Genomic DNA, 13314 nt, shown 5'->3' on the forward strand with positions numbered 1-13314 from the left:
TTACCTTGGTGGAAATGCACTCTTTGGTCAGTCAGCTTTTTAGACGCTTTCCTACATCACTTTTGGCAGCACCATTAGTGGTCACAGAGTCACCTGTCAGTTAGCCCGGGCTTTAGGAGGACAGCGGGAGAGGTTGGTGTAAGCTGGACGTATGCGCCCTGAGCTCTCCAATAAATCAATACAGGATGTGTGCGACTGAGGAAGGGAGGGGCCACCGCAGGCCACGGCTGAGATTTGAGCCTATCCTTTACAGTCGGAGGAAATGCGATCCGTCTGCGTTCGCTCTATCCATCATCCCTCTCCTGCTGCACTGCCAACGAACCTGTGTATTTTAGCCGAAATGAATTAGAATATAATGATCGCACTCACACCGTTCATGCGCGGATCACTTTGGGTACACTGTTGTTGTGTGATTGATTGCTTCCATTGCAGTTGTAGTTCTACCTGGGGTAGTAGTTGTGTTATTTTCTAAATAGGAGCCATTTGTAGATGAGAGAAAAGCAGGCAGCATTGTGACGGCGTGATGTGGAGCTCGGCTAGCAATCAGAGTGCTGAGTGGTCTCTATCTACAACCTATAGCTTGGGAAGAACATAAATAATGGCATAAATTACAACCCTGAATGTCGTAATTATAGTTAGTGCCTTCTTGTGCTTTGGGGAAAGGTGCCATTTTGTTGAGTTGAAAATAGCTAGAATTTATCAACTCTACCAGGAAATTGATGACGTGATGTATAGAGGACCAATGCAAGTAAAGTTATGGTCTGAAAGTAAAAAGTACATTTATATATAATGCATGAATTTATATGAAAGGCCAAATTGGAAATACTTGTTCAGTTTATCTTTAAAACTGTACATTTTTGTTCTATATAAAAATTTAATTTGTGTGTGTGTGTTATGTATGTGTGTGTGTGTATATATATATATATATAAAATGCACATAATTTGTTAATCATTCACTTTTATATATGGAATAAATCTGATTATATAGCTATGTCTGAACATATAGATATTATTCGGAAAGAAAATCGTTTTTTTAGTTATATATCTGTATTTAATGTTAATCAACATCTTTAAGTCAATAGATCTCCATTGATTTGAATTGGATTGTAGTTCTTTCCCTCATTAAAGCTGTTAAGTACACAGTCTTGTGTCTTATTAACCCTTTGGTTTATGCCTTATAACTGTTATGAGCCTCTTTTCCCCAAAAAATCCAAAGGGGGATAAAGAATGGAAAAAAAACTTGGCACTGAAAAAGTGGGTGGGCACTGATACGCTCTATATAGGCTTTGTGTTTTCATAAATTCTCCAAGAAGTTGTAATTACTCACATTATTATCTTAGGTATGCGCTCTACCAAGCAACCGATTCCAGCTATGCATGTATGCAGGAAAATTAAAACGTGGACTTTAATGTTGAACGGTTTTGTAGCATGCCATTAGCAGAGTGCGGCAGAATAATAATGCGCTGTAGTTATGGCACTTGAGGAGCGTAGCGGACACGTTAAAGGTCACGAGGGCTGAAGAGGTGCTTTGTCCGCTAGCCCATCAACATTCTTAGACAATAATGACCTTTAACAGCTTTCACAACTCTCTAAGGTTTACTCTCAATGCGGGTTGTAGGAACTCAACGTTTTTCAATAACACTCATAAAGAGTTGTGGTAGTAAATTCGGCAGCGTAATGTTTTATTAGCCCCGGAGTGGATCGATAGCGGCAGACTTCGCTGCTGGCCAAGTGCCAATGTTTCGGTAACAATATTTCAAAATTTCAAAAAAGGTTAAGCCCTCACACCTATGGCCGATTAAAGATTCAGGATCATTAAAATTGAAAATATCTTAAGTGACCTAATTCCTTTTTTTTTTACTTGACGACAAGAACGGTCAAAATGCAACACAAGCTAGTTGTTCGGTTGCGCTCTGAGTCACGGTGAAGCAGCACCGTATCTCTCCCAGACCCACCTTTGTCTTTTGTCTCTCAGTGTCAGAGCTAGATGTCGACCGTGGGGTTCACAGATACTGTCTGCCAGGCCGATGAATAATGGATCCTGAGCTGTGGCATCTGGCAGAGATAGCACCAGGAGAGTGAGGTTAAGAGAGATTGGGGATGTAGTCGTGTGTGTGTGTGTGTGTGTGCGTCTCAGTCCCACATGTGAGCCCGTTTTCAGCTGCAGCGGGGCTTGAAGAGACTTTAATGACAGTGGACTGAGAGGCACGGAGAAATGGAATAGGGTATCCTAAGAAAGAGCTCTTTTAGCACCTCTGTATCTCCCGGGACTGGGATAAAACAAACGAGCGGAGGAGCAAACGAACTAGAAAAAAAGTGTGTGGGAGAGGGAGCGATCGTATGCTCGTTATATTGCAGGAATATTAAGTCGTATCCAAATTGTGTGGGAAGAAATTTAATGTACTTGTACATGTTCGCACATATATTTTCATCAGTAGCCTACTCTTCTTTTTGTCTTGTATAAAAGATTTCTCAGTAGTTTTGGAGCCGGTAGCTTGAAAACGAGCAGAGTAGAGAAAATTTTAGTGTTTTTTTTTTTGGAAAAAGCCTCTTGACTTGTTTCTAGTAGCTTGAATCCATAATGACTCAAATTGTCATGGTAACAGGGGAAATTGCAGGAGGTGGAATTGGTGATTGCTTGACCGTGAGCGAGGCATAAGTTTAGAGGAGTGTGCATGTTATTTGGCCTTTTGAATTAAACACCCTACAAAGCTTCAGCTTATTCCAGTAGCAGTGTTTTCTAAGGTTAGGGTCACTGTTTTTCTAACGCTCGTGATTATACGGTTTTTTTACAACAATAAAAACAGAGGTTAATATTATTAATAATACAAACACAGTTTAAAACGCGCTGCTTGCATCACACATTTGCATTTTTAATTAAAACACATGAGTAATTGATTCAATGACTCTCTTGTATAGGCAGTCGCTTATTTGGTTTCTGAAGTAAGGTGTTTTGAACAATTTGGTGAAACAAATGATTCATTGAATCGCTTTTAAATAGAACAAACATACAGAAAGTGTTGCAGAGTTATTTAAAAATGACAGTAAGTTCTAAATCAAGGGCGTAGCAAAATTTGTAACCATGCGACATTATCAATAAATATTGCATATATTACTTTCTATTACAATTCAAACAAGTCCCACACTCCTGAGTTTGCAAGTTTTTTGAGTGAAACATTAAAAGAAACATTCTCTTTTGCACAGTTCCAGCTACTGTACAGTCCTGATGTGATTTCTCCAATTGCACGTCTTGAGTAAAGTGTCTGCTATTGTATTTCAAAGCAATTTAAAAGACCACTTAACGATACCTTGGCACCTAGGTTTTGCACTGTTTTACACTGACAAGCACCACTCAGGTTTTTCTCAGAAAATGTAAAAATCTAACTGTTATTTAAATCAGTGAGCTGGATGTATTTTTGAGCCATTTAACTTCTTACAAAACCTCTAACTCGTGCACTTTTTCCATAATTCTGTCACTTTGCATATTTATAAGGTTAGCTGTAGGACCCGCGTTTTATAATATATTGACCTGCGTAATACAGTAATGTAACTAAAATCAATGCAGTGGACTTGCAAAGCGCTTTTACTGTGCTTTAAGTTGCCCATACAGGCTCGGTCAGAAAACTTTTGATTAAATCAGACTGTAGATATAATTACTTTTCTTGACTTTACCACTACTGTGTATATATATTTGAATATATGCATCACTTCCTGTGCATGCTGTCTCAGCAGCGCATTCCATGCAGGCTCTGTGCAGCATGAAATGGGGCTAATCCTTCCTGAAGCAGGTGTTCCTTTAGTATTTGTGACTTGGACACGTTCCCGGGAATTTGGTGGGAGTGCGCAAGCTGACCAATTAGCTCCTAGCTAACTTACGTTTCTTCCTCTTTGCATGACCATACTGTGACATAATCTTTACATCCCTTCTCCATCTGTGTGTTTCTCTTTTTAACTCTTCACTTGTGTAGTGTAATAGACCTGGTCAGCTCCCGAGCGTAGAAGGAACGGACGTTTGTGTTGTTTTCTCGAACCGAGACCCGAGAGCGGATCCGGCAAACTTGGCTCACACCATAGGACTTGTAGCTGGGAACTGGGGGCAGCCAAAAACCATTACTAAGTCTAAACTGAACCAAATCGTACACCACCACCACCTATGGTGAAGAATAGCTACCACCACCAAGCAGAAACTTCCTCATTTGTGCCCCTCCCCTCCTCTGCAGAGTCGACGGAAGACCCGTCCAGCGCTGGCGTGGTGGCCGGAGCCATTCTGGGAAGCTTCTTGGCGCTCATTTTGGTCAGTGCGTTGGTCGCCGTCTTAGTTATGCGAAGTCGTCGCCATCAGCACGGATATTCGGGCGATGGCGAGCAGGGCGCTTATGGCAACAAAACACGTCTTTTTGGAGGCAAGAAGGCTAGTAAGAACGGCGCGGGAGCCAACAACAATGGGCCGATTTATACGTACCGTGAGAGCGACCCAGGCTCACTGACAGAGAAATGCAACGAGTTCCCGCGCATGACCGGAAACACTCCAACCGCCCATGACATCCTGCTTAGCGGCGATATGAACGAGGCCGAGCGCAGGAAGTTCGACGCTCTCAACGACAGCCTGGAGGATGAAGAAGAGGACGAAAGGTACGACCGTTTCAGCGGACTGCCGCCCAGCTACCAAATCCACCGGCACGAAGACGAGTGTGTACCTTACCTGGACGACGACATGGAGTCCCAGCGAGACGGGTCCATCATCTCCCGGACTGCTATTTATGTCTAGAAGAAGCAGATGATACACCTGACTGATATTTACTTGACCTTTTAAAACAACAAGACGGAAACTTGCCATCTGAGGAGCGGAAGCAGAACGGTTAATGTCACATCTGTATACGAAAACACTTTATCAAACCGAAAACACAAACTAATGCTACTCATCTCACATACATGCGTACTTATAATACTGACAAAAAAGTAAGTTATTTGGTTGTTGTGAAACTGTAACTTCTCGTTAATGCCCATTCTAGCCCAAATCCATCTTTGGTGGTTGATGCACAGTACTCAAGTAGGCTCTTTGAAGTGAAAAGAAAGCCTTGTGATTAAGCATACAGGATTGTCAATGAGTGGCTCAGCAAGCTGTGACCTAGAAGCTAAGGCTGCTCTCTCCAGGTTGCATACGGCAGGCTTCTTTTATCAAATCCCGGGAATGTCGTCTTGGAGAACAGCTGGATGTTTTGTTAGTGAAACCGAAAGCAGGCAAAGCAGCGCTCGCTCTAGCATCTGGGTCATTCATCTGTGGCGCCGATCAACTCCAGCTGTGAACGCTTTTAACTTTTCCCCACTATTTTTTAGCTCTCGTTTATTAATCGGATGTCTTGTTACGCTAAAGGAATTTTCTGAATGACTCGAGGGGTTCTAGGCAGAGGCGTAATAGTGTTTTTGTTTTTTACTCTCCTGTCAACCTCTGCAGAACGGTTTGTTCCGGGCCATGTTTAATTCAGAAGAGTGTCGTGCATTAGCCGCGTGCGTTTTTGGCTGATGCATGTTTTTTCCAACCCCTGATTAATCCAGTTATATCAAAACCATAGAGCTCAACCATCTAAAAAACTGCAGACAGGAGCACGACTAGCTTCAGCACGAATCCTTCCAGGAGGAAATAGGCTTGGAGTCTATACCGAGCTGTCTTTTAACTTCGCTAAAACAGATTAAGTAGATTAATGCACATCGTAGATTGGCGGCAGAAGCTGGGCCTTGAGAGAAACGCAACTGACGTGCCTTTGAGTGTGGGATTATGCAGACGGCGGAGCTCTTGACGGACCTCAGCGGGGAGCGTTAAGCCAAGCGGCATATGCTGCCCGGTTCAGCGGAGTCCGCGGTGTTGAAACGCTGCCAGCTGTGAAAAAAGGTCAAGGGGCGAAGCGCTCTCACCGTATGTTCGGCAGCGAGATTAGGCCACTCGCTTTACCCAGTCCCTCTAGAGCCGGTCAGCGGTTTGTTTTGAAGCCCCATGCATAAGCCGACTTTTTTTAGACTACAAAACAAGACATTTCGGACAACTATGAGTATGCAACAACGTGCGCCCAGATGTGGATTCATTAGTCTCTGGGTTGTCGCGAGCGCGTGCTTTGCATAACATCGTGCCGCTTGTATGGACGCTTCGGCAGTGCTTTGAATTACTTGAGCCATGACTCATTCATCCTTGGTTTCACAGCATCGAGCCTTCGGTGGAGGGAGGTTAGAGCGATAATGACAAAGGAGCAACACGCTCACCGATGCGACGCTACCCAGACAGAACTCCATATCCAGCAAAGCAGATATAGCATGAGTAATTTGGAGATTATACTATCTGGACCCAGTGACTGTAAAGGCGGTAGTTACTCTAGCCTACAGTGTTCACCCACGCTGCAGACTTGCAAGGCTGTTAATTTTATCCCCCTCCCTAAAGCGCTTCAAGTTGCATCACTGCACTGAAAAATAGGGATGGCAAAGCTACTTTTCTGAGAGCTGCTCGGGCCTTGAAATATTCGAGCTGATAACGACAACGAAAATGAAGAAGTGGAGAGAGAGCGAGAAAACGGGGAGCTTTTTGAGCCAGTGAATATTGTGTTGTTAGCAGTGGCAAAGGTATTAACTTCACCTGTTTAGTGTGAATTTGGAGTCAATGTCAGGCTTATTCATGCATTCGGAGAGGTCTGTGATGTATTGTGAGTGACTGTGCTGAACGTTTGACTTTTCAAATACCATTCGAGACTCGAGAGTGCTGAAAGAGCAATGTTGCCAAATCAAGTTTTCACAACTTTTAATATTTGTGTTTTAATAGAATCTTTTGTTGAACTTCTCTGAATGTCATTATAGAATATTAGTGTTAAGGGTTACATAGTGATGCCATGTCCTCATTCACACGATCCCAAGGCTACGTTAAGTTTAATTTCTGAAATAATAATTGGGCAGAACCCCGTAAAGAATATGTCTGGGTCACATTTTACTGCGGAAGCAAAAGAGCTTTACTTCGCATGAAGGATCTTGTGTTTTGTTGTAAATTATGGTGATTTATTGTTATTATTTTTTTTTTTTCATGTATACAATAAAGCACCTGTTTAATAAAACAGGCCCCCGTAACGCAATTTAGCAGATTTTAATTTTGAAGTGAAATATGACCTGGACTTTGGAGATGAAAGATACCATCTATCCACATGTTCTCAATATTGTGAAACAAAAACGCATGTTTTGATAAGTTGATGTAAGTGCCTTCTGGGACGTGTTTAAGGGTTGGATGCGATGTTGAAATTCTATATATTGTAAACGAATGCCAGACTTTAAAGACTGCAATCAATCAACAATATTAAGAAAAGAAGAAAAACAAGACCGCCTGAGCAACGGCAAATTGTCCCCACGTGATGCTACTTAATTGCTCCGCATTATGGTGCAAGTCATTATTAACTTGTCAGCTGCGGAGCTGATTATTCATCCGCTCTGAATGTTGTGTTGTGTTGTCAGGTTGTGGCGCTATGTGTATGAAAAAACCGCAACAGGTTCATATCACGTCACGTGACTGCTGTGTTGCAACAGATCTTTGTCAAAACTTGTGAGAACAAACTATACTCTTCTTTTTGTCCAGTTTGTTATATACTATGGATGGAAACCAGTGCTATCCTGTGAGGTGTTGATGGTGTGTATCTTGACGTGACGTGTCCTGTGTGTGAGATATATATATACTGTATATGTATGTATTTATCATCGAGAAATCCGGTGAGAGAAAAGTGTTATTTATCGGTACTGTAAATAACAGACGTAGTGGTCAGCTATGGCCAACACCAAATATAAAGCAGATGTAGTATAATAGCCCGGAGTAGACATGAGAATAACCTCAGCTGCCTTGAGTCTGTGATTTAGACAGGCGGGAATCCTGCGCGTTCAGCAGATGTAGCTTCCCAGACGCACACTAGTTAGTGACTGGCACACGGCCTGCTACGAAAGTACAGTACGGATTGACGTTCGCGCACAAACTTTTTGCACTGACAACTGTTTGCTCTCTCACCCCTCAACATGACAAGATGTCAACACTAGATATTTACACACACACGCACACGCACACACACGCACTCGACTGTAGCGGGTGAATCTCGTGCTCATGTCCTGGTCATATGATGCCTGTGACTCAAAAGAAGAAAGTTTTTTGATTGTATTTGCTTTTTGTTGCAGCTTATTAATATTTTGTTTCTATATTATGGAAATGTAAGTGAAAGTTATTAATGTTTTAGATTTCTATATATATGGATATATATTAAATATTATAAGTATATATATTATATATTATAGTTTTCATTTTAGTTAGTTAAAAAATTTAAATTTGTTTTTAATTCATTTTTATATTATTTTAACTTTTTTATTTTATATTTGCAATACATATTTTTAAATATGGCAAAGGATATAAAAATTTTTGTTCATTTTATTGCATTTCATTATAATAATTTCATAAGAATATTTATTCAAAGTAAAAATATCACCTCCGAATTAACTTGAAGTAAAATGCAAATGTTTTATTAGTATAAAGTTTACATTTTAATTAGTTACTTTTTATGATATATTTGTATTTACATTTTTGAATAAATATATATTTTTAATTAATATTTTAATTAGTGCTTCCAAGGATTAATCCCATCCAAAGGTTTTTGTTTACCTAATATATGTATATAATATATGTCTATGTGTATTTATATAAATAAATAAATACATAATAAATACATTTTATATATATATATATATATATATATATATATATATATATATATATATATATATATATATATATATATATATATACACACTTATATTATGTAACTTATTTTGGATGGGATTAATCACAATTAATCGTTTGACAGCACTAATTTCAATAATCATTACGCATTTCGTCTGGCTTACAGCAGCATTATTATTTGTAGTAGTAGTATATTTTCTCCCTTTGATGTTGGGCTGAAATATGAAGCAGGACGTGATTTTGGCCAGATTCGCCCTCGGATCTCCCCGCACACACTGTGGCCGTCCAGGATTTATTCTCCGCAGTTAAAAGCTATATACGTGAGAAACTATTAGGCTGACGTACACCAGTATTATCCCGTTTAGTGAAAGACATTATCAAGATTCATGCAAGTTTCCTCCGCTCCTCGCCAGTCATGCGGTTTTATAGCCCTGAACGGCTCCTCCGGATGAGCCGGGAACCGTCGGGGCTCTAATCTTCTCTGAAAACAGTGCCACAGCGGGCAGAACACTGCCAGGTTACAAACCAATGTTTCTGGCATGCAATTACGCAGCCTGTCCGCAACCACTACTCTTAATTTTTGACAACAGAAATGGGTTATGGCATCTCCAGTTTGCTTCTGCCTCCGGTCTCAAAGCAACTCGGAGCCATTAAACGAAATTGCGACTCCACACGTGTGTGTTTTCATGGCCTGTTCCCTCTCATCAGCTACTTGTGAATACTATAAATAAATTAGAGAACTAGCGAACGCATTACTAATTGATACGCAGCCCTGCATTACCTCCACGCCGTCCGGTTGTTTTGCTGCTTTTTGGTTTTCATTGTGTAAGATATTTAGTCCGTTTTAGTGGAAGAGGATGCTTTAGCATCACAAAGATGTGATTAGCGCTAACAAAAACACTTAAACTCGCGCGGCGTGTGTTTATTTGGAGCGGAAACAAAAGCGTGTACATTCCAAGTCCCATTATTGTCCTGTCACATTATTTTTGTATACTGGTTGTAATTAAAAACCTGGTGGATTTATAAGCGCTTTGTCTGTTGACTCGATATTTTCTGCATTTCGTGTTTCGCCAATGTTGTGTTTTTCTGCCTTCCAGGAGCACTTGCGATGCAGCGGGACGATGATGCACGGCTTACATAGCTAGTCCCGAACAGAAATTACATTCTGACCCCCGACTGACAAGCGAAACGCAATCCTGGAAGGATGTTGATGCGTTTTTTTTGTGTGTGTGTGTGTGTGTGGCAGGGATAGCATGACAGGCGGCTAAACTCCTCGAGCACGCATCGTTAAAAAGTGGGTCACATGTTGAGAGCAGGATCAGCGGTGAGATGTGCTCCATTAGAGGTCAGATTGAGAGTGAAACGCTCGGTCACACAATTAACTGAAGCACGCGGTCATGCTCACTTACAATCAGTTGGGTGGATCTTTTAATATGCATTGCATTTGTTTTTGTTGTGCAGAACAATCAGGCAAAATTCCAAAAATAATAACCAGGTCTTCTTGATGGTGATTGAGTCTCCCCAAAATTAAAAAAACAAAAAGCATACAAATGTGTGTAAATGTATACAAGTGATATGTTTTAGCTTAATATTTTTGTTTAGATATAATAAAATATAATACATAGCTTTTAAAATAATAAATGCAATTCTATTATAAAAAAAAAAAAAAATATATATATATATATATATATATATATATATATATATATATATATATATATATTAGTGAATACACATTACTCTTTTACTAGATAATACGAAAATGGATAACTGAATTTTCAAAAATCATGTTTTTGTTTGTTTTAGGTAACTGTGTTTGTTGGTTATTTTTGATCTAATCAAAATACTGCAGCTTGATGGAGATAAATAGGGGTTGCACAATGAAAACGCATGATTTTTGAAAATGATCTGTTTTTGCAGATGAACTCTCCATACATATATTTATATTTATTTATTAGATTTTTTTGTCAGCTGTTTTAAAAACCGCTTTTAATTTCTGAATAAAGGCATTAATTAAAAGAAAAAATATAATATATAAATAAAATATAAAAATATTGACTCCAAACTTTTATACGGTAGCTTATACATAAAAAAAAAAAAAAAACCTAAGCAAACTCTGGCAGTAGCTGTGCCTGAGGGTTTCCAGAGGTAGCCTCCATCAGGATGTACACACAGGAATCTCACCCCTTTCCCGTTATCCTCCACTTGCTAATGGCTTTTGACAAACCTGCCGCCCGTTGTGGCCTCGTTCTCATTGAGCCGGCGAGACACAGCAAGCCTCCCTCAGCCTTGAGGGCCCACTTCAGGCACCCGCATCTGTCGCCTTGACAACACTCTGCCACTGTTCTGTCACCGAGTCCAGTCTCCCCTTCCTTCCCTGCACAAGGACGAGAGTCTGCACGCGCACGCCTCGGCTGTTGAGCCAAACACATACAGTTAGTTTCCTAAAAACCGTAAAGTGCGCTTATTATGGGTTATGAAAAGTTCATATTTTGGTGTTGGGAATGCTCAACTGCAGGCTGATCAAAAAACACTTTCATTGGTATAGTATGCATTTATTTTGAACTACTTGGTGAAGGATTCCCAAAGATTGACTCAACAATTAATTGATAATCTGCGGTGATTGGTCGATTGGTCTCATCATGTCTGTAATGCCTGCTAAAGTGTCCTTTGAGAGCACAGAGCTGCTTTGTGTACTGTGTTACCGGGCAGACTCCTATTTAATGCTCAAAGCGACACCTAGTGGTGAAGAATGAATTTGCATTTTCATTTAAAACTTTAGGATGTTTTCATTCACTTAGAGCTGTTACACACTGAGAGATCATCTTTCTCATTAATACTAATGGCATGAAATAAACATGAATGAACATCAGAAGGTATCTGCGGAAAGATGTCAGCGCACCATATTTTTCATATTTTTCTGCATATGGACTGCATATTTTTTCTCAAGTCCACCAGCGTAGGTTTACAGTACTTTCCTGTCTTGATTGTTTGTCAGACAAAATGTCAGATTATTGCCTGTCAGTCGAACTCCCTTTTTCCGATCTCTGCACTCCTTTGTTAACTGTGAAAGAGAAATAAGGTAAGTAGTAGCGAAACAAAATTATCTTACAGCTGATCAAAAGTAATATCCGGTGATTGAAATCACTTTTTTTCAGATATGTCTCTCAAATATGAAAGCATGCTTGATTACGTGATTAATGCATAAATGTGACGATATGAACGTTTCGCGAAGAGTTCATAATGAGATGTATATTGTTTGAAAATAGTACAAAATGATTACTTATTATAATAGACTTTTCATTGTGTATATAGTACATTTGAATATTTTTAGAGATACAAGGCGAAAATTCTTAGAATATTAGTTTTCGATTCCCTAAAGAACTTTTTAGTGAACAATTCTTACAAGAACATAATCTAAATAACTTTAAAGAAGCTTTCACTGAAATGAAAAATTCCACACTTTTTGAAGAACATTTTAATAATATAAAGAATCAGGTTCCAATATAAGGGACATCTTGTGCATCGGAAAGATTTGCTGGTTGTTAAAGGTCCATGAAAGCGTTTTTAGGAGACGTCGAAATGGTTCTGTATTATGCTTTGATTAGGACACAGTGGTGGGTACATCGACGCTTGGCATCGACTCGAGGGGGGAAAAAAAAAGAGTGATCTTCCAAAAGAATATCTTGTGCTGAGATGATTGTCATAATTTAATAACATTACACAACTGGAATTGTAATTTCGTATGGAATGCCACATTCAGCCATTTGCCAGGTGGATTTTACGGATACATAACACGGGGTGGATTCAGATAAATTGGCTTCCTGCCATTCATTTGATTTGACATTTATATATACAGTAGGGCCCCGAGAGTCAGAGACCAATCAGCGCTCAACAATAAGAATGGCCTGCAGCCAGTGTGAGAGCATTTGGAGCCAGTTGACAGGACTGTCACTCATCCCTTCAGGCCAGTGCTGCAAAATCACATTCATTGATCTTCTACATCCCTTTCTGTGCCTCGCAAACACAAGGGCTTTTGTGATGTATTCTGTGCAGATGTTGCGAAATTTAGCTGATTTGTTTCCAAGATGGTTATCAAGCCGGCTGTCACAGCCGTGCTGTAGTAGGAACTGCAAAAATGACAGGAGAGCTTTGAAAGAATGCATTTATCAGCACAGCTTAATTAACTGCTTAATTATATTACCAACCTAACTGGAAAAAGATCGAAAAATTAACACGCTTTTAATAAATGTAATAAAAACATTTAGGATTTTTTTTTAAAGATAAAAATATATTTTTGTAAAGATAATTAATTATGTATAGCACATTATATGGGATTGTCTTATAGTATTACATTGATCTGTCATTTGCTCTAATGATAGCACTTTTACATTTACATATTTGATAGCGCAAGACTCAAGTTTTTAATGCATTTTTAAAAGGCAAAACTTTTTATTTCCAGGTTTACATGATAAATAAAAATCCCTGCCTTCGGTCTTTTGGACTCCGCTCTCTTTCTATATAGTCAAGAGAAGACGCCATATTTTATTTAACACGAAGCAAGGCGCTTT

The 13314-nt window shown here is 39.6% G+C and overlaps 1 protein-coding gene across 2 annotated transcripts in view; it reads left to right on the forward strand.

Moving 5' to 3' along the window:
- Positions 1-13314, forward strand: part of pvrl2l (PVR cell adhesion molecule related 2 like) — a 138778-nt gene that overhangs the window by 74609 nt on the left and 50855 nt on the right. The window contains exon 7 of one of the 2 annotated variants that reach the window (XM_043237687.1): positions 4221-8154. The exons of the other annotated variant lie outside the window; for it this stretch is intronic. Within the exon in view, the coding sequence (XP_043093622.1) occupies positions 4221-4768 (548 nt within the window). The 3' untranslated portion in view covers positions 4769-8154. Of the gene's footprint in view, positions 1-4220; positions 8155-13314 lie in introns of those variants that run through there. 2 annotated transcript variants of the gene reach the window in all.

The sequence above is a fragment of the Puntigrus tetrazona genome, chromosome 4, assembly GCF_018831695.1.
Source record: "Puntigrus tetrazona isolate hp1 chromosome 4, ASM1883169v1, whole genome shotgun sequence".
Taxonomy (NCBI): Eukaryota; Metazoa; Chordata; class Actinopteri; order Cypriniformes; family Cyprinidae; genus Puntigrus; species Puntigrus tetrazona.